Source organism: Molothrus ater, chromosome Z, assembly GCF_012460135.2.
Source record: "Molothrus ater isolate BHLD 08-10-18 breed brown headed cowbird chromosome Z, BPBGC_Mater_1.1, whole genome shotgun sequence".
Classification (NCBI taxonomy): Eukaryota; Metazoa; Chordata; class Aves; order Passeriformes; family Icteridae; genus Molothrus; species Molothrus ater.
Window position 1 is genome coordinate 14,375,685 of NC_050511.2, and position 22,322 is coordinate 14,398,006.

Genomic DNA, 22,322 nt, shown 5'->3' on the forward strand with positions numbered 1-22,322 from the left:
GTCCTTCCGGGTTGGCGGGCACGGGCCCGCCCCCACCCCGCCCCAAGGTCGGTGGGAGCCGCGGCGGCGGCACCGCGAGTGGGAGCGCGGCGTCGTGCGGGGCTGCTGCGGTGTGCGGAGCTCTCTGTGGAGGTCCGTGGAGCGGGCTCGGTGCGGGCTCGGTGCGGGGCTGCGGGAGGAGCGTGTGCGGGGCTCCGCGCGGGGCGTGTGCGCCGCGTCGTGAGGGGCTGCGCCGGCACCGCCTCATTCTCCTGTTGCGTGTGGGGGCCACCCGCTGTTAGGGAGAAGACAGCGGTGCCACGCTGTCGGGGGGAAGGGAGGGAAGGAGGGGGGGAGCGTGTCGGGACGGACGTGCGGGAGGAGGCAGGTGGCCTAGGAAGGGGTCCCCGGGAGCGGGGCGGTGGCGGCTGCGGGGTGTCCCCCGAGCGGGGACGGTGCATGGCGGGGGACGAGCCGCCCGCCCAAGGTCATTCGGTGGCCGCGGGCTATAAATAGTGACGGCAGAGAAAAGGGGCCGCTGCTGCGGGGGCCCGGCGGGATTCCGGGCGAAGAGCACATTCCCGGTTTCCCTGCCCGCTGCCCGGGGTGTCCCGCCCCGAGTGCGCGCTCTGCTGCGCCTCCCAAGCTGTGTCCCACCCAGGGTGACTCCTGAGGGAGCTGTGGCACGGATTGGAGTCGTTTGTTTGGTGCCTTGGGGCGCCGCACTTTTCCCGTACCAAAGTTCCCGTTTTAAAGAAACGGTGTAAAGAGCAAATGGCCTTGGGCCGCAGAAATGCGATCCCGGGTCGCGGCTGGTCACGCCAGTTGCTTTGGTTAAGAGCAGTCTTACCTAATTTAGAAAAAAAAAAAGTGGTTTTTTTCCTAGCCTGAAAGATAAAGGTGGTGAGGAATGATTGTCTCGTGGCTACTGGCAGTCGACTGGTTCTAAATCTGCTGCGTTTACATGCCTTCTGTGCAGTGTCATTAATAACTCTTGATTTGTTTTCACATTTGCTGTAGGGGTTCCATACGTGGCAAGGAATTTGTTGTGAGGTCTGGGTGCAATGGCGAGCCTTCTGCGTATTGCTGTGGGTGGATGCTCAGCTCCTGTTTTTGGCAATGTGCTCCCGCCGAAGGCACGTTCTGCAAAGGTGCTGTGCTTGCGAATGTTTAGAACCCACCAGGTGCTTGGGTCTCAGGCAGCTCCAAAGCCAGGTAAATTGATTAAAGTACTGTAAGCAATGTTTTATTTTAAAACATGAATTTAAATGGTTTCTTTCTTTTTTCTTTCTTTCAGATCTGCATTAGTACAGAAAAGACTTAGAAAGTCTTAGAAAGAACACTCTTAAATCATGTCGGCAGCATACTTGAGTCAGTTGCAGCACAATTTTAGTCTTAGACTTAGAAAGAGCACTCTTAAATCATGTCAACAGCATACTTGAGTCAGTTGCAGCACAATTTTAGTCTGGCTTTATAGGTCTTACGCAGAAGGTGTTTGTGTTTATTATAAATACTTTGGATCCATGTAGTTTTTGTGGTTAGAGGGTTTGAGCTCCAGCTAATACTTTCCTTGCTTGAAGGAAGTATTTAAATAAATGCTTTTCTTAGTTCAAATCCTGAGTTCCTCATTAGTTTTGGTAGTGCAACTATTTGCATGCATGTGAGAAAATACAGACCTCACAAGGACAGCATCTGCTAGCATGAGTATATGTAGACATTATTATCCAATCTTAAAAAAACCTCTTAACTTCGTTTAGGAAACACATTGTATCACTTTGAAAAACTATTGATATGTATCTTCACGTGTAGGGTTTGTTAGTGTATTTGCAAAAAATTGCATTTCAGCAGATAATGGACGGGTTCTGGTATTTTCAGGAAAAAAAAAACTGGGAAAGGGGGGGACTCTTATTTCCAGTTTCTGCTATGAGCTTGGTACATGAAGATCAGACCTGACAATTTTTTTTCTCTATTCTATACTGTATATAACCTGACAGTTGGAAGGAAGACTGAAGAATACCTAATGCAGATTTAATGCTATTTTTGCCCATTATTACTGAATGGGTCATGTGTCCCTTGGAATTTAGAGACCTTGCTTCTGTGGAGATGTAGGATCTTAGTCTGCAAAAGATTGGTGTGGAGAGTTGGATGGATTGCACACATGACATTTGGTTCTTCCAAATGTAGACAGTAGGTAACTGCATTAGGTACTTGAGAGTATAAGGAAAGTAGTGCTGCTGGAAACAGAAGTGTCTGTTAGTGAAAACATGGGACACAAAAGTAGCATGTAGTTCAGAGAAGCCTGCATTGTGTAGAATTTGTGGCAGTACTAACAGAAAATGGTGCATTTTGTGGTCCTTTCAACTTGGTGATTGAAGATTTTGGAACTTCCAAAGAAATGTCATGAGGGGAAGTTTCTTTACTCCGAGGGCTTCTGGTAAATCTGTATCACAGTTGTGTGTTGAAACCAGAATGTCTGTGATAGATTTGAGATGCTCTCAGTTTTTTTCCCACATTAAATATCAGAATGAAAGAGACATCTGTCAGTCTTCATATGGCAGATTGTCCCTTGGCTGGGAGCATAAACTGGAACATAGGAAACTAGGTTCAAAGTTCTTTCTCAAATATCCCAGGTAAGTGTCCTTGTTTGAGTTTGGAATCAATTTTGTATTTGGCTTTGCAAATTTCATGATGAAACTAAAGAGTCTCTTCTGTTTTATTGAAATTGGTATGCTACTCTGTGTGTGTGAATTTTCTTATTTTTAAAAATAACTTTTGAAAAATTTTCCCACAAGGATGAAGAATTCTGATTAGTGTCATGTTTAAATGCTCAGTGCTGCCCTGTCAAATCTGTTGTGTGGAAGCCCTTATTTAAGGATTAGTAATATTCATGAAATGCAGGTATTTAATGTGAAGAATTACAAGTTTGGTAGTCTTTTGGTTGATAATTAAGCTGTCCTTGTAGTATGCTTTGGTAACATGTGATTTGTCATTTGGTAGAGGACAAATCAAGGAGAAAACAGCAATTTAATGACAAATTAGAAGCAGGGCTATTACTTATATTTACTTTTTAAGTGCTCTTGAATCAAAATGGAACAGATTCAAAAGAACTGTGTTTTAGTCTTTCAGAAAATAGCTTTGATTATTGTAACACTTGGTAAAATCACTGTATTAGCAAGAAGAGTAAATTTTCTGAAAAGACTAGTGTCACGGTGATTCTTCTTAAGGCTGTAGTTATTACTTACTCAGGTTAGCTTTCATTCCATCCAGGCTATGTTATGTGCAAGAGCAATAGCTGCTTGAGGAGAAGAAATACGGAGATAGAGTCAGCTGAAAAGTGAACTTGGAGCATGGATAATTTGCTTACTGCCAGCTATTATGCTGCTACTTGCTTAATAGAAACATAGGAACTTTCAAAGAGATGTAAACAAGTATTCCCATAATCTGTGCCAGGTAGTCACTAGGACCAGTTACTTCAGAAACAGGTACAAAACTTTCTGAAGCCCTGGGAAAGATGCATATGGAGTGACTGACTGAGTTTCCCAGTATCCTTCCAGATTAGTTTGTCCTACAGCTCTATGACTTTTACCCCTCTCTATTTCGGGATTTTAAATATCCTTTTTATTTTGAGGCTTCTTTCTTAAATTTTCCTGCTCTTTTCTAAACCTGTAGCAGTTCATTTTTAATTAGTTCTCTAGGTAAGCTTTATTTTATTTATAAACAAAGAAATATTCTCCTTTAATTTCCCTTTTAAAAAAAAAATCCTTATTTATGTAATAGGAGGGATCAGGTGTTCGTTTAATCTTCTGTACCGTTTTTTTTTCTTTTTGCCAACATCATATTGCTGTTCTTCGGAATATGTCCTCATCTCCAGGACAGGTGAGATGGTTTGTTTAAAGGTTATTAGAGTAACACTAAAAATAGGCATCCTGTTTTCAATCCCAGAACATGTGGCATATAGTCAAAACTTCTCCTTTATCTTTTCTCTAAGTCACTTTCTATTGGTTGATCCTGTTTTGTTGCAGACTACTTCCCAAAGTCAGGTTAAGGAGATCAAAAAACTGTATTTTCTGCTAAAGTTTTGACTTATAATCTTCTCTAAGATTCTTGTAGATAGAAGTTACATGGAGAAAGTCACAGTTGTAGTTTTGTTTGCTTGAAGTTTCACAATGTCTTCATTACACAGTTAGGATTGTAGTATAGGAATGAGAGAGTGGCTTCTTGCTAGTTTTTTGAAGTTCTAAGTTATGTATATGCCAGAGCATTTCACTGGAATGTATATTCTAAGACTTGTGAAATGTAATGTTTCTACTTCTGATAGTGGCAGAATCTAAGTACTGTGTATCTTCTACTCAATATATTTAAAAACTTAATGAGTCAAAAAGGTGCTCCAGGTATGTAATATCACTCAGTATTTGGAAGATGTCCATGATGTCGTAAAGCAGCACTAAAACATACTCAAGGCAGTACTTAAAGAGATTACCTGACATGAAGGATTAGAGAGACAATTTGTAGCCTTCACACTGTAACATGACTTTAAACCCCTGGCAGGGATAGCAGATGGGCTTCCTCAAAATAAAAACTAAATCAAGGTCCTAAGTTTATAGTATTAGTTTTCAACCTTTCAAAACTGTCAACTTTAATGAAATTGCTGAATCCAAAACCAGCAAACCAAATCTGTGTTAGTCACAAAGCTTCCTCCAGCTCAAATATTGATCATACGCTGTTGTGTATGTCAGCACAGAAAGGCAGGTGGGACAGCCATAAAGTCATGTCTAGAATCCAAAGGGTAAATTTATAATTTATTTCCATTACTTCGCTAACAGGGTATTGCTGAAGCAGCACCCGGGCAGAGAAAAACAAGCAGAGACACAGGCACCAGTAAATCATCACAGACCTGCTGTTCACACAGGCTTATCAAGAGTTATGTCCAGCTGAAAGGGAGCTTTGAAATCATCAGTGCCAGTGTTCCACTTTTTAACCCTTTCTTCCCAAGACCTGTACTGCAGTTTTAAGATAGATCTTTGTTTTTCATGAGCTGTAGATATCTGCTCCATTTTGGTGCTGAATCATGTGGAAGCTCAGGGCAGTCTACTTGAAAAACGTCCAATACCTACTCTAGCTAAAAGCTGGCAAACTGACAGTTTGCTTATGTACTCATTTGCTTTTATATTTATGGACTGCTGGAGTTCTGGTAGTGGGATAGAGAAGAAAGGTAGGTAGGCAGATGAGACTTGTTGGATATTTATCTTGGCTTTGATCTCGTAAAGCTCTGAGAAGAGCATGTTCCTCAGTGCTGGTCTGTGATCATTCTGCTTACTAAATAAGGTGCAAATACTTTCTATCTGAAAAAGTTGTACTAATTTTTATTGCATGCAAGATGTACCAATAAAGAAAGAAGTGAGGAATGAGGAAACACACCTGGCATCTAGTGAATGTATATTTCTGGCCTTTTACTCCTAGCCATTTACTCTTCTATTCTGATACTCCACACAGAAGCAAATGAGCAAAAGGAAATTAGAAGCATGTGTTGTCATTTGAGCCTTAGGAGCTAAAGAAGATTTGCTTGAGAAAAATAAAAGCTTTAGTCAAATGTCTTTGTACCTTTAAATTTGCAGTTATCTATTTCCTTTATGCTATAATTTATTCCTTTCCCTGTTTGCTCCTCCTTTCTCCTCCCTTTTTTCCTTCCTCCTTTCCCTTTGTTTTTCCCTTTCCCTATTTTCCCCCATGTTTTCCCCTTCCTTTCCTCCCCTTTGGCATTCTTGTGCTACAAGAACTTCCAAAAGGAGAAAGGGTAGTTAGGACTTTAGTTCTTCTAAAGTGCTTTTTGAAAAGTGTTTTGCATCCTACCCTACCCTAGAGCTGCTTCCTCTCTGAAATTCTGGTTGGTCCCTGTTATCCTAACAAATTTCAATCTTCTAGGTTTCATTCCTGCTTCTAAAAGACAAGAGAGCTCATTTGCACCGAGTTGATTTAGTGAAAATCAGAAGCAGTACTTTATTGTGTAGTAATTAGAAGAGATGAGGAGAAAAGTCTCTTCAAATGACAAGAGTAATTTGAGTGACAGCAACAGTTACCACAGCTGGTAACAAGTGGTTAGTGCTGCTGTGGTGGGTATGGCCTGAGTTGCACGGTAATGCTTAGATTTGATGTATGCTGGTGGAACAAATCATTGCAAAGCTCTGTTACCGTTGTGGATCTGTTGTTTTAGATGTGCATTCTTGATCCTGTTTTGGCTTTATGTTCTATGAATGTATGTTTTTCTGAATCTGAGTGTTGTCTTGTGATTAAAATATTTCAGATGTTCTGCAACATATAAAACATCAAAACACTTCTATCTTTAAATTATTTGTTACTATTTTATTAGTCAAATTTCAAAGGCAAAGATTAAAACAAAAAGTAGAAGTAATTAGAATCATAGAATCATTAAGGTTGGAGAAGACCTCTAAGATCAAGTCCAACCTTTGACTGAACACCACCTTGTCAATTAAGCCATAGCACTAAGTGCCACATCCAGTTGTTCCTTGAGCACCTCCAGGGATATTGGCTTGACCACTTCCCTTTAGCAACCCATTCCAGTGCTTAACCTTCTTTTCAGTGAAGAAGTTCTTTCTGGTGTCCAACCTGAACTTCCTGTGGTTCAGTAAAACCTCCCCTGGTGCAGCAATTAGAAGTAATGATCTTCTTTGTCTGGTGAGCTGTCATTCTGTCTTGTTGGATGTATTAATATTTTTTTTTAATGTTTTAGTAGGCTGAGAAGTATAATTAGGTGTTTAAGTACCAGTTCTTAGCAGCTCTGTACTGGTTTTTCAGAACATAGTAAGTTGACAGTAGCTTGAAAATTTCTAACCAAAAGCATTTTCAGATTGCTGACTTTAGGCACATTGTAATCCAGGTTCAATTTCACAGATAATTTATTTTGATATTTTAAATCTAAATCTAGTTCCTCAAAGCTCTTATATTGTAGTATGTTTTTAGGGTTTTTTTTACTTGTTTCTATCTCAAAGTCAAAAGGAGGCCTTCCTAAAATTTGCATTCTTTGCTTGGTACAATTTTTTGTAGCACAATACACAGTATTGTTGGACAACTTAAAAAGAGATTTGTAATTTTAAACAAGCCTCTCATTCACTCTCTCTCCTTTTTTAGGTTTGGGGTTTCTTTGGTGGGTTTTGTTGTTGTTGTTGCTTGATCATTAATATGAGTGACTGCTTAGATTGCTCAAATTATTGTTTATTAATATTCATGTGGTGTAAATGTCTTGCATAGTAATGTCACAATCCAGGTTTGAATTCTGGATAGATGTAAGTGAAAGCTGGTACAGGATTCAGTGTATGTGTTGAACTGCATGCTGTCAGTGTAATTAAAGCAATGTAATAGTTTTATGTATGATTATTCTGCTTGAGCCTGTGTATTCATAAATAATGTATTTAAACACTTGTTTGGATCAGAGAAGTTTATCTCTCAGATACGAGACTGAAAGCCCCCAAATTGTACTCAAATAAAGTTAGATGTTTGTAATTTGAAAACTTTAACTAAAACATAAATTTCAGCTTCAGCAGTTTCCTGGTGTTACTTAGTGGAGCTTTGAACAAGTTAAGACAAGGAAATAACTTTGAAGATAAATACTTTGAAGAAACTAGTAGCTGGATATTCCTTCATTCTTCAACTACTTCTGAATTCACATTTTTCATTTCTGTGGCAACTTTTAGAGTACCTTATTGATGTAGTTATATCTTTCAATGTACTTTGTGGTGTGTATGTTGCATTCAATAATTTGGCATAATTTGATATACATTACAAACATATTCAGTTAAAATGCAGTTCCACTGTTCAAGCTCATTTATTTCTTTCTTCACAATAACCTGGAAGTGATTGGAAAGCGATTTAAATTCTGGCCTGAGGCAGCATGTGTTATCAGCGGTACACCAGGTATTGTGTAAATCAGAATGCCAGTTACACAATCAGAGCTGTGTAAACGACAATGAGTATGAACTGCACCAAACACTTGTTACTGCTTGTGTGGCTGATTGTGCTCACCTGCTGATTGCTGAGAAAAGGATCTCTAGGAAGATGGTGTAATTTAAGGAAATGTAAAAGATGTTCCTAGGAAATAGCATTCTGCTTCCTCCTCCCTTAGGAGGGAGAGTTGCTAACTGTGACGTGTTTGCATGTGTCTGTACCGCATTGGAGAGTGTCCCTTATACCAGTTAATTAATGTTTAGTACAACTAATGCTGTCTTACCTGCCACTCTTACAGGAATTCCATATAAACAACTGACTGTGGGTGTCCCCAAGGAGATATTTGAGAATGAGAAGAGAGTGGCTCTGTCACCAGCTGGAGTTCAAGCCTTGGTTAAGCAAGGCTTCAATGTTGTGGTGGAATCTGGTGCTGGAGAAGCTTCCAAATTTTCTGATGACCATTACAGAGAAGTTGGAGCAAAGATCCAGGGGACCAAGGAAGTCTTGGCTTCTGATTTGGTTGTGAAAGTAATTGCTTTATTAGTATATTTCCTATTACATTGTTTTTGGAGAAATGTATAGGCAATTTTTTTTTTCTGATAATCTGTGGAAAATTCAGTAAGTAAGGTCCTTTAAATTAGTGTTTTCCATTTTGAGTTCTGATTTGAGTTTTGGGGTTTTTTTAATAGCTCAGGCATGCACCTACACTAAAAAAAAGTAAATGAGAGTGTTGAAAAAATGTGGATAATATCTCTAACAAGTTTTTAACTACCTAAGAGTTGTTATATTTTCTAGAGTGAGGTAGACTAGTTCTGGAATCTAGTCAGATGAAATCCCTGCTCTAAGAAATCTTTTGTCCAAAATTGCTAACATGTAATTCTAGTTACTCTTTAAATAGCATGGTTTGGGGTTTAGTAAATATGATTTTGTAACTTCTCTGAATTCCACAGCAAAGGTGTTTTTAAAAATTTGAGAAAAGAGCTAAAAGCAATCTTACTTGAGGGGTCTTAGGTTGTGCAGAGTCCTGAAGGGAAAAAAAGAGAAAAATACCTTTACCTTATTGAGACTTCCTTCAGTTGCTCTGTTTAAAATTATCCCATCAGCATTGAACATTGAATTTCTGTGAGCTGCTTTGTGAACAATGCTTTTAAGTAGGTTTCTGTTTGGAGAAAAGTGAGAAACTCAGAAGTGAATATAGATGAAGATCAGTGTTTGCTGGACATCTGGCATGAAACGCCCTGTATATATATAGTCATACACTGTGACCTTATTAGTGATTCTTAGTTTGTAGAGATTGTCATATCTGTTGAGTAATCATTTTGCTTAAAAATGGTGGGTTTGAGGGTAGCTGTCTGTTACAAAAGCAAGCGACTGCTAGCTAGAAGTCATCAAATCTTTGTGAAGGTGTGTGCTGACAATTTTTGCCCTGTCACCAATCCACCTAGAGCCAATTCCATGATGTGGACTGCAGCTGGGAAGTGCAGTTACTCAGTTCAGTTGTGTAAATAGCCTTTGATGTACTTTCTTCTTTCTGTACTTTTTGGATGGGAATGGATAGACTGCAACCTGAGAGAAAGTAAGTGGAATGTGTTCTGATTTCTTTCCTCTGATTAACTTGGAGACTTCTGTCTTTTTCAGGTGAGAGCTCCTATATATAACTCATCTCTAGGTGTACATGAGGCAGATCTTTTTAAGACAGCAGCAACCCTGATTAGTTTTATCTACCCAGCACAAAATCCAGACCTCCTGAAAAAGCTTGCAGAAAAAAAAGCTACTGTCTTGGCTATGGATCAGGTTCCACGGGTCACCATTGCTCAGGGATATGATGCACTTAGCTCCATGGCCAACATTGCTGGGTATGATTTTTTTTTTTTTTTTTTGCTTCATTAAGTATAGTTGGATTAAAATCATTGGCTTTGATATTAGGTATATCTAAATGATTCTACATCTCTATTTTCATGCAGAGCTGTTTCAAGCAGGGTAGTGTTAAAGTTTTTTATGGTTAGCTTTATAGCAGATCAGAGCAGTGCTTTTAAAATAAACAAAACTGAACACAATTCTTCTAATTCCTTGACTGTTTTGTCTAGTACCTTTTTGCTCTGAACTAAGTTCTGTTGAATACAGATTGTCTGTAATGGGGATCTGATGTTGTTAGGAGCTAACTAACCCAAAGAACACCCAGTGTGAATGCAATTACTGTGGCAGTTACAAACAAAAGATCAAATATTGTCAGATGTCTCCACAGAAATATGAATAAAGACTATTAAGCTTGTGTTCAGTTGTAAAATACTAAGCTTGCTTTATCCTACACATACTGTGGTCAAATGTTCATCTTTTAGATTGATGTAATGAATGGAATTTACTGAATCTGAGAAAGCACTGATATGTGTTCATCCTTGATTGACAGTTACAAGGCTGTGGTCCTGGCAGCAAATCACTTCGGTCGATTTTTCACGGGTCAAATCACAGCTGCTGGTAAAGTTCCTCCAGCAAAGGTATGTGCAATTAAACACACTGTGGCAAAAGAATATGTGAATTTCGGAGCAAAGGTAGCTGTTGCTGAAACTATGTTAAAAGGTTTTTTTCCTCTCTTTCAGCTGTTTCTAGAGACTTCAGCAATTACTGTAATTATTCTCATACCACTTTTTGTTCACATCTGTTCTGGTTTTGTTTGGGGAATAATAGAATAATTTGAATTTTATTTAAACTTGCTTAGTTTTAAACATCAGATTAGCTGTAAGGGGTTGGATTTATTTTTTTTCAAAGTAGGAGAGGGTAAGAAAGCAGTTAAGAAAATTCAGAGATATTGGTATTTCTGGTGCATTGAGGAGTGCGATGGAAAGATTTACTTGATTGGAATTACAAGTGGATTGGGTTGAAGAGAAATGAAAGTAGAATTAGGGAAGAAAAAAAGGAAGATAAATCAAGGAGAAAACCTATGTTTACTTGGTGAAACTGTTAGCTACAGAAGAGTTGCCTCTTAGATATGTGTAATTAGGAGTTACAGCTTTTAAACTGTTGGATATGTGGGGCAGCTCTGCCCAATTAAATTTGGTTTTATCATAAGGTATCTAGTTTAAATGGCTGGTTAATGAGATTTATCATTTTAGGTGCTGATCATCGGAGGAGGGGTTGCTGGCCTGGCTTCTGCAGGAGCAGCAAAATCTATGGGTGCAGTGGTTCGTGGATTTGATACTAGGTAAGGGTGTGAAAATTGTAATACCAATCTGAAATGACTTGAAGATTAAGTTGTTTATGGCTGTATTAGAGTGAAATAATTTTTACTACACTGAGTCATAATTAACTTCCTACTATTTTCATGCCATTATTAGTCCTTCATGTTTTATTAATTTTAAAATCTGTCTAAAACTTTTCCATTTTTATTTTAATTCCCTTCTTAAGCACTCTTGATACTTCTAACTTGAGATTCAAGGACATTTATGTTTAATTCTCTGCATGTGGTCACTGTTCACCTAACACTGAAATTTAGTCTCTTTTTTAAATGTGATGTCATATGATGCAAAATAAATTACAGAATATTGGCAAGCCACAACTTCAAACACCCACCCCCTGGTAATTTTCCCTGTGAAAATAAGAATTAATAATACTTCCCATCTCACAGTTTAAAGATAAGGTCATTGGTTCTGTGCTTGTCTCCCATTTTTGGTTCCTTCGTTTGGGCTTTAGATTGACCAAGTCATGACAACAGAAATGCACGAGGAGAGTTAATCAGCAGAGCCTCAGCTTTGAAGTTTTTCTTGAAGCAACTCTGCTGACTAGACCGGAAATCATAGGGTGGCTTCATTCCTTATTCAAGTCTGACCGGAACCTAAATTTATCAAAGCAATTATTTTTTGCACTGAATACAGAAAGCTGGGCATTTTTGTTATGGTCTCCTTAATACTAGAATAAGTTTTACATCTCTTGTCTGAAGATTGCTACTAAAACCACTGGTAAAGTCATGATGCATTTTTAAAGAGTTGGTTTTCCCTCAACTACAATTTTCTTTTTCTAGAGCTGCAGCTCTGGAACAGTTCAAGTCTCTTGGTGCTGAGCCATTGGAAGTAGACATAAAGGAATCTGGAGAGGGACAAGGTGGTTATGCTAAAGAAATGTCCAAAGAGTTTATTGAAGCTGAAATGAAACTCTTTGCCAAACAGTGCCAAGATGTTGACATTATCATCACTACAGCACTTATTCCAGGTATGCTTTATGTGAAAAATGACAATTTTTATTCTTCTAGGTAAGTTGTATTTTGAGGTTGAATCTGCATGAAAACAGAGGTGTTAATGAATTATGTCTGTGTGTACCGTTACACATCTGTGATAAAGGCCTGGTTTTAAAGTGTGTCCTTTTTTTTTTAAACAACTTTTGTTTTCATAGACTATCAGTATGAATCAAATACCGTCATGTTTTTTCTTACTAAAAAAGGAGTATTTAGTAATAAAGTGAGAATACATAATTCTCTTGCTTATCTATTGCATCATGGCTACTTCTTCTATACAACTCATGCACTGAAACAAGTCTGACTGAAATGCAACTGTCCTTTGTAATTGAAACATAGTAAAGTAGAGCTTTGATTTTAGTGCTTTGTGTTGCACAATGTCTCTATTTTAATAGCTGGCAATGTGGTGGCTCTTTTTTTTTTAAATTTTTTTTGTTATGAATGAAATGGTAAGATTGGATGTTAAGACTGTCAGTTTGCTGGCAAAATTTGACTTATCTTTGGTAGCCTACCATGCATAACTTTCCTGTATGCTTTTGGAGCAGGATGTTCTAACACTTCTTCTGTCTTTCTAAAAAAAACTTCTGTGGTTTTTTTATCCTAGGTACCAATTACTTAAAAATTTTGCTTACAAAATTAAAGCTTATATATAGAGCAAAGAAGAGTCATCTCCTAAGCTCAATAGATAGAAAGCTGTATTTTGTGTTTAACTTGCTATGCCTTGTTTTGTCAGGCAAAAAAGCTCCAATCTTGTTTAAGAAAGATATGATTGAATCTATGAAGGAAGGTTCAGTTGTTGTGGATTTAGCTGCAGAAGCAGGAGGAAATATTGAGACTACAAAGCCTGGAGAAATGTATGTTCATAAGGTGAGCATTTTAATCTACAGTTCATTCTCAGTCCTCTGAACAAAACTGTAAACTGCATGCTGAAAATAAGCAGCTGGATTTTCAACAGTCTCTCAGCTGCTTTGGGCTGAAGTAATCCTTTTGATTTGCATTTGGTCACTATTTAAATACATAAATTTGAATATTTTTAAAGAAACTAACACCTTTGTATAGTGTTAATTTGGTTGTTTATGGATATTACAGAATTCTTGCTACTTAAAATTCCAAGTCCAGTGTTTGTCTCTTCTGAGTTGAAGGTGGGATTTGATATCTCTTTCTTGGTCTAGCTAAAAAATACAGCAGTAGCAATAGGTTCTTTGATTTGCTTATCACCTCCCATGGCTGGAGGTTAACATTTCCTGTCATAGGCAAAGCTAAGCAGGTTCAGACTCTCGGTGTTTACTTCAGTACAAAGTCTCTGGCTTACTCAGTACTGTTTCAGCTTCAGGAGTGTGCTGACTTTGCTTTTCTTTATCTTCAGTAATGCGAGTGTGTCGCCCATACAGTATCCAAAGCACTTGAAACCCAAAGTAGATGTAGCATAAATTGGTTCCTTAAAGAAAGTCCTTTGGTCTGGACTGAGCTACTTTGGTTTTGCTCCAGTGTTCATTTGCTCAGCTGAGAACTTGTCTTTCTGCTTTTTGGGTTTTGTTTTTGGTGCTTATGGGAAGTCTGCTAACAATTACAGAAATCTGGGTGATGAGATTTATAGTAGCAGATTTCCTAGAGTGTAATTTGGTAATGCAAGGATATAATGCCTTTATTTGGGAAGCCTGTAGGACACTGCTGCCATGGTTGTCATTGACATAGGCAGAATTCTGTTTGTCTATATCAAAGAACCACATGTTGCACTTGTCTTTGTGGCTTTCTAGGGCTTTTGATGTCATTGCTTAAAACCTGAAACTAGAGAATGTAGAAGAGAAGTAAGCAGATACTTGCATGAAGGGTTTATATGGAACACTTTTAGTCAGAGGAGTATTACCCCTGGATTTAGTGTACTGGCTCTGTGTTATGGAAAACAGGAGCAGTGCAGAACTATTAGGATTGCGCCAGAGCATTGCATTATGAAGCCAGAGTTCTGGAAGCGTGTATGGATCTTAGCTGTAAGTTGTGGGAGCAGTGTTTTAACACATACCTGCTTTTGAACACCTCAGAGTGTATGCCAGCCTCAGCTTCCCATTCTTTTCTAAAACCTGATATCCTTTAGTTCTCATTAGTTCTTTAAGCAGTGAGGATATATTAGGCTACATTTTTACATACATGTGAACTCAGACATATCTCTTGCACGGCTCTGAGGGAGCTCCCTTCACTCCAGTGGCATACAGAAACTTGTCTCCTGTCCCTGCCTTCCAGAAAAACTGAGAAGATGCCAAGCATTAGGTGGATGGATCTGTTACCTGATTGCTTAAAGAATTTAGGTTCTGAGAGAATGTAGGATTTGGAGAAGACAAGCTCTTGCACCAATATGTCTTCCTCTCTGTGAAATCTTGTTGCTAATAGAGTTTAAGGTGTTGAATTGATCATGTTGGATTCTGTAGCTATTGTGAGTGATCTCCCTGACTTAGTAGGATCAGAGCTGCAGGTAACCAATTTAGTTGAGATTATAAACCGAGATAAATTATACAGTTTGGATAGATATCTCTAGAAGGATGTACTGGAAGAGATGACGCTTTTTCAGAGATTGTACAAATCCTTATTATTTTACTTGGATTTTTTTCAGGGTGTTACACACATTGGGTACACAGATCTGCCTAGCAGAATGGCTACTCAGGCCAGTACCCTTTATTCTAATAATATTATCAAACTTCTAAAAGCTATTAGTCCTGACAAAGAGAACTTCTACTTTGATCCAAAAGATGACTTCGACTATGGGACTCTGGATCATGTTATTAGAGGAACTGTAGTAATGAAGGTGAGCCACTAAATACTCTATAAATACTCTCTTAATTTGTGAGTACAGACCTATCATTTATAATTTCTGTCTCTTCAAAATGTGTTCAGAGATACTGCATGTCAGCAGATTTCAGAGGTGGCTTGGTGGAGCGTATGGGTAATGGTGTGTTTATTCAGCTGAAAATTCCTCTGTTTCTTTTTAGTCTTGTCTTCTTGTCAAGGTTAAACCTAATGTATTTACTAATGAAAAAGAGGGAAAAAGATAAAGTTTGTGTGTTTCGTGTGATAAAAACATAGCTATTTAAAACATATTTGAGACTTTACCAGACCAAAACATTCTTCCAGAAAAACATTCTTCCCTTTAAAAAAAAAAAGTGTTCCATTTATAGTAAGAGAGAAAAATGGTGAAACTAGAATACGCAAAAAATTGAAGCTTTATCAGAAAATAATAAAATAAAAACTCAGGGCATGGCATAGACTTCAGCTCTCCCAGGTCATTGAAGTGGTGAGTACAGCTCAGTGCTGATAGCTCCACAGAGGCCTGAAGATTGACAAGGAATGTGGGATATCATCCTTGGTTTCTATCTGAGGTCTGGAAAGGCTGTGATTACAGTTCACATCTGTAGCAGATTTTGTTATTTCCAAGACTTAGTTTTATTTTGCCTAGATGTTTTCCACTTAAGGAACTTTATCTCTTTGCTTTTCTCTTGTTTCTGCCCTGGAGCCTTGTGCTGTGTCTTCACCAGGTACTCTTGGACACTAATATCAAATCTTGTCTGAAGAATGTGTAGACCAGTATGATTAACTTGGTCATGCCTTGCAAACTTCTGCTGGTGCAGAAAAAGAGCCTGTTCCTGGGCATGACTGTAGGATGTTAGCACTTGCCTGAATTGCAGGATCGAGAAGAAAAGTACTAAGCATATACCATGCTAGGCATAACTGTAAATGTCTCTTGTCAGGATGGCAAAGTGATTTTCCCAGCACCTCCACCAAAAAACATTCCTCAGGGAGCACCAGTGAAGCAGAAGACTGTAGCAGAGCTAGAAGCAGAAAAAGCAGCTACTATTACACCTTTTAGAAAAACCATGACTACTGCATCTATATACACAGCAGGTAGGCATCTTCCATAGCTGGAGAATCAGTGCAGGGTACTTCTCATTTGGCTAATACTTTTGAATGACCCATCGTCTAACTCATTTAATTGAATAGCTATTTGGGGAGCAATTGATTGGCTGGTGTATCCTGGTGCAAAATCAGTATAGTGTAATAGTCAATTCTGCTTGAGAGGGAAAATAAAACTTCTGAAATTTTACCATAAGTATTTGACATTTCAATAAGTGCTGGTTATCTGTATATACATGTGTTTGACTCTACTTAAGTATTAGGACTCCTGCCAGGGACTGTGCCTCTACTTTGCAGCAGATTCAGTTCAATGGCTTTTGCTTTCTTCTCTCTGTGTGAGACTTAAATGGCCACAGTCTACTGAAGTATTGGAAATAGGACTTTACTATGACAAATAAACATTGGCTCTTCATTTCATTTGTTACTCTCGGTGTATCAGAATTTTTGCATGAAGTAATTAATGAATTCAGTAATCTTAATTTTAATCCTTGTTCTTCATACATATGCTTTAATACATCCAAGCAATATCTCAACATAATTGTGACTTCTACATTTTTTTCTACAGAACAAGAGAGTGACAGGATTCAGTGTTGGTGTAGAAACCTATCTTTGCTGCATTGTGTCCATGTGTAACAAATATGTGTGGATTATATTTATGGCTTTATTTTCTGTTACAAAGGAAAGAAAGAACTTAGTGTATTTGAAAAAATTATCTCCCTGATTTTGAAACCAGTCCATGCGGAGAACTCAGTTTTGCTTTTGTGTCAGTACTAGGTTCCTGTTTTATACAGTTTAAATGTAAGAAGTCATTGAAAAGTTACAGAGCTTTCCTGTGCTTTCCTTCTAGGTTTAGCTGGTATGTTAGGGCTGGGCATTGTAGCACCTAATGATGCTTTCACACAAATGGTGACAACGTTTGGCCTCTCTGGGATAGTGGGGTACCACACAGTGTGGGGTGTGACTCCTGCTCTGCACTCCCCACTCATGTCTGTGACTAATGCTATCTCAGGTAAGTGGCTGTCACACAGCCTCTTGTTTTCTACTTGAAGCAGGCACAACTCCTTTTACCTGAATTAGTACTGCTGTGCATGTTTGAGTTTACTTTCATAAATAGCAAGGACACCTGAAACAATGTATTTCTGAGAGTATGATTTTTTCAAAAGAAAGGCAAATGTGATGTTTTAATTTATCCTTTTGATATCCTTTTAATTTCCCTAAGTAATTTTTACACTTGACCTATTTGCTTAAAAGTTTGTTTTACTTGGAGTGATGCAGTCTCCTTTCATAGACCACATCTTTTCTCCCATCTCTTCAAAAGATTGCCCTGAAAATAACTAATCTTTCCTATTTTTTACATTCTTCTATTCATCTACTCAAACTATGTGTTTTGAGAGAGGGGAAAAAAGAAAATAAATCCTAAAATACCCATAAAATTCATAATTCTTATAAGTAAGATTTTATGTATCTGTGTTTGGCTATATGTGGATCTGCTTTGATTATTATGAACAAAGGTTTTTTTATTGAACAAGTACTTGGCTAATTCTGTGCCAGGGACACTGTTCTTCAAAACTACATTAATTTACTCTTTTTTTTTTCTTTTGAAGCATGTTTGTTTGTATTCCTAAAAAAGACTGTGGTTGTCTTCTTTTAAGCATTAATGTGTGAAGTAGGGGTCAAAATTTGAGTTGACTGGTGTTTGTCCAACAGTTGAAAGGAAAGTTCCTACAGGTGTAGAGCCTTTTAAGGTTACACAGTAACCTCTTCCAGTAACACTTTCATCTCTTCTAAATAGGTCTGACTGCAGTTGGTGGGCTGGTACTGATGGGAGGACACTATCTCCCTCAAGACATTTCCCAAAGCCTAGCAGTGCTTTCAACCTTTATATCTTCAGTCAATATTGCAGGTATGAATGTTAGCTTTTCTCCCGAGGATAACCTCAAGTACTAGTGTAATTTTTAAATTTCTTGTAGTTATTTAATTGTATAATTCCAGAAATACTAGTCTGAGAATAGACTCTGAGATCATTTATCAATAAAAACCCATCAGCCCTCCAATTTTTACAGTAGTTATTGTAGATATTTTGCATACCCTGTGGAATAACCTCTTTTAGGAATTATTTAAATGTGCATTTTCCTTTCATAAATTTGGCTGGTGATTATATACAATATTTTTTCCTGTGTAGTTGTAGAGGATTTGTACTTGTATTAATTTTCCTACTTGAAATACATACTAGCAGCATAGAACAAAATTCTGTTTCTTTGAGCTTCAAAAGTCCCAGCTTCAATAATAAAATGGCAACAAAGTGAGCAACGTGACTTAGAAATACTGCTTTTGCTAGAGCAGGTTGGGAAAAGAGTGCAGTCATAAACTAAGCTGTATCCTACAGTCAGTGCAGAGTATGGAGCTAGAGCAATTCCTCCTTTTCTTCTGAAAAGGCTAAAAGAGACAGCAAAATCTAACACTGATTATGCCTTTGTTTCATGTAGTTTTCCAGGTTACTAGCTTTATTGGTTGCTGAATCATGTGGTAATATGGTATTACTAAATATTTCTCTTATAATTTGGTATGTGCTTGATTTCAGATTTTATTTTTTTTAAATTGCTCCTTTACTTTGTCCAGGTGGCTTTTTAGTTACACAGAGAATGCTGGATATGTTCAAACGTCCCACAGACCCTCCTGAGTACAACTACTTGTACCTGCTCCCTGGTGGTGTATTTGTAGGAGGCTATGCAGCTGCTCTCAGCAGTGGCTATTACATTGAACAAGTAAGACGATAACTTCGTGGCTCTTAGCCCAGTGCTCAGTGTAAAGTTTCTTCATGCCTCTTCTGTGGAGGAGTAGATAACAAATAATCCAAGGTCTTTCCATCAGCTGCATGTTCCCACAAGGCCAATCTGAAGCTGATTAACTGTAATCTTGCAGTCATATAGCTAACATACTTTAAAAGCTCTGTTGTTGTTTGGTTTTGTGTTAACATAGCAAGTGCTTTTATTTATTGGACTGTTTTCCTAAACTGCGTCTAAATAATACAGTAACTTCAGAAATCAGACTTTGTTTTAAATGTTTCTGAAAGTTCAACTTGTCATGACAGTTAAAAAAGGATGGGATCAGTTTTCAGTGCAGAGGGATGTACAGGGATTTTACCTATAACACTTTTTATAGTAAACTTTTGTTTGCATTTGTTTTACTAGTAAGAAAAATCACTTTATATTGCCTTGCGCATTTGGAAAAAGTGAATCCAAACATACTGTTATGGCAGAGGCTTGTAATGTATTTGTGTTTTGTCAATTATCTGGACATATATAGCTCAGTTCATGTAAGTTTGTTTATACTTTTAGCAAACAACAGTTACAGAATGCCACAGAATCATTAATTGCAGGAAAAGGATGTAGGAAAAGACCTTTAAGATCATCAAATTCAGCTGTCAGCCTTGCACCATGGTCACTGCTAGACCATGTCCTCAAGTACCACATCCACAAGTTTTTTCGAACACTTCCAGGGATGGTGACTCCATCACTTTTCTAGGCAGCCTGTTCCAAAGTATGGCCATGCTTTCCATGAAAAAAATGTCCTGATAGCTAATATAACCTTCCCCATGAACTTGAGGCCATTTCCTCTTGTCCTCTCACTTGTTACCTGGGAGATGAGACCAATTCCCACCTGGCTACAATCTCATTTTGAGGAATTGTACAGAGTAATAAAGTCTCCATTGATCTTCCTTTTCTCCAGACTTAACAGCCCCAAATCCTTCCTCATCAGACTTGTGCTCCAGATGCTTCATCAGCTCAGTTGACCGTCTCTGGACTTGCTCTTTATTGGAGTGAGAGGTCCAAAACATAAGATTCAAAGTGTGGCTTCTCCAGTGCTGACTACAGGGGAATGATCACAGTTTTACTCCTTCTGGCCACACTCTTGCTGGTAGTTCAGAACTATCAAAGCTATTTCTTAGTTCAAATTTGCCATAAACAAATTATGAAACTATCCCCATAATGAAGAGGACCATATAGTTTTGGATTTGTGTGCTAAAGGAAAGGTTGCTTCTGAACTGATGAGGAACATTGGTTTGGCTTTAGTTGATAGTCATTTTGCAGATAAAAAAGGGTCATCAAGGGAGGAAAAATCTTTATAGATATCACATTTTAATTGGCCAAAACCTCATCCTGTAAAGTTTCTTGACTTTAATTAAGAATTGTGACTTAAACACATTCTGGAGAAATCAGTCATTTTGTGTAATTATCAGAGATGTTTTATAGCAATGCAATTTGTCACTACTTTATACTGATGTTTTTTCTTACTTTAAAGGTGATGTATCTAGGCTCAGGACTGTGCTGTGTTGGTGCCCTGGCGGGTTTGTCTACCCAAGGAACAGCTCGTCTTGGAAATGCTTTGGGTATGATTGGTGTTGCAGGAGGTTTAGCCGCAACTCTTGGAAGCCTTAATCCCACTCCTGCATTGTTGGCACAGATGTCAGGTGCAATGGCACTTGGTGGGACCATAGGTATGTGTATGATGAACTAACAGTCTATATTCCATGCATGCATATGTGCAACCTGTATATACATAAGATACAGTATAGCTCCCAAGTGAATTGACTAACTGACATTTGTGGCTTGTGCAAAATTATTCGGCAACTGTGTGAACAAAATATTGTAACTGTCAGGGCTTTTGTTAATGCTTCACAATGTGATAAGGAATGTGCTGACTGAAAAGTGGGACCATATCATCTCTGATAGGAAAACTTGTGTCCAGAGGTAAATGATCTTGCCCAGCTTTGTACTTCTGTTCAGTTCCTGACCAAATACTGCCAAATTCTATCTTTCACACTGTGCCTTTGTCACAGAAAACAATGAATTTCTCAATATTTGATGAAGCTTCTTAGCACATGATATGCTTTAATCTTTCTATTTTTCATTATGCACAAAATTCACATGTGCAACCTTTGGTTCAATACCATAGGGATTTCTAGTTGGAACAGACTTGTGTATGTGTAATCATTGCACATTGAACCATCCTGTACTAATTTCTAGCTGAACAGGTGGGCTGTGTTTTCTAAGACTTCCCTTCTGTCTTCAACTCTCAATAGGTTTGACAATTGCTAAACGCATCCAGATTACAGATCTGCCTCAGCTAGTGGCTGCTTTCCACAGTTTGGTTGGTTTGGCTGCTGTGCTCACTTGTGTAGCAGAGTACATGATTGAATATCCTCACTTCTCCGGCAACCCTGCTGCAAACCTCACCAAGATTGTGGCGTATCTTGGCACGTACATTGGTGGAGTGACATTCAGTGGCTCTCTTGTTGCATATGGAAAACTGCAAGGTGAGACCTGCTCAGAATTAAATATTTGTTAAAGGGTTTTTCTTCCCCTGGGATTTGGCTCTACTTTCAGACTGCTATGTAATTGGAAAAAAACCATTGTATTTTGGACCAGGTAAAAGTTTTAAATGTTTAATTTTTACGAGTGTACTTTTTTGTTTCTAATTCTGTTTAATTTGTGTACAGCTTTAATTATGAAAGATTGTCTTCAGTGCTTTGACATATTATTATTCATCTTGTCTAGAAATAAGTGTTGCTTTGGTGTTTAGACACTACCTGATGCTTTTTCTCAAATTCATTTTAATGAACTTTTATGATCACAACTTTGTATTTCTGAGCAGAATTTTGATTGAAACTCTCATGTTACTGTATTCAGTGAGCACTAGTAATGCTTCTAGGATTTTATTCTTAACACTGCAATCTTCATTAAGGTAGGCAGCCTGCAGTATTGAGGCTGCCTCACTTTAAACCATTCAGTTCACTGTCTATTTACCTATTGCACAGACTCCATGCGCCATGCCTCTTGCTGTTTTAGCAAATATGTTTTCTAAGTTAAATACTCACTAATTCCTGGTTGTTATGCATGCGAAGGTTTCTTTATTGCATTTATTTTTGGTTTTGTAAGGACACAGCTTTTGAGAAGCTGAAATAATACTTGTACTAAGAATTTTGGGCTAAGAGCTTCCTATTACTAATCCTGTTGTTAACTTTGCAATAGTTCCTTTGGGAAACATCTCTTTGCTTTCTTCAATGTTTGTGAGACCAGCCTTTGAAGGAGGAAATATGACAAGGATGGAAAGCTGTCTTCTCTAATAATCTTTTGAAGGATTTGTCAGTAGTATGTATTTCTGATGTATCTCTGCTAAGTAGTTATTAATTTATTTCCTCTGAGTTATTTTATCTCTCTCCATTGTATCTCCTCAGTGATTTGTGCGCATGTTCCTG

General features: G+C 38.1%; 1 protein-coding gene across 5 annotated transcripts in view; it reads left to right on the plus strand.

Moving 5' to 3' along the window:
- Nucleotides 1–45: 45 nt before the first annotated feature.
- Nucleotides 46–22,322, plus strand: part of NNT (nicotinamide nucleotide transhydrogenase) — a 42,825-nt gene continuing 20,548 nt past the window's right edge. The window contains exons 1-15 of one of the 5 annotated variants that reach the window (XM_036402625.1): nucleotides 46–132; nucleotides 1,000–1,194; nucleotides 8,237–8,466; nucleotides 9,577–9,794; nucleotides 10,346–10,433; nucleotides 11,049–11,137; nucleotides 11,954–12,141; nucleotides 12,897–13,030; nucleotides 14,769–14,960; nucleotides 15,901–16,054; nucleotides 16,911–17,072; nucleotides 17,856–17,966; nucleotides 18,683–18,828; nucleotides 20,366–20,561; nucleotides 21,147–21,380. In XM_036402625.1, the coding sequence (XP_036258518.1) occupies nucleotides 1,044–1,194; nucleotides 8,237–8,466; nucleotides 9,577–9,794; nucleotides 10,346–10,433; nucleotides 11,049–11,137; nucleotides 11,954–12,141; nucleotides 12,897–13,030; nucleotides 14,769–14,960; nucleotides 15,901–16,054; nucleotides 16,911–17,072; nucleotides 17,856–17,966; nucleotides 18,683–18,828; nucleotides 20,366–20,561; nucleotides 21,147–21,380 (2,293 nt within the window). In that variant the 5' untranslated portion in view covers nucleotides 46–132; nucleotides 1,000–1,043. The other 4 variants (XM_054517816.1, XM_054517818.1, XM_054517815.1 and 1 more) reach the window with 4 other exon arrangements.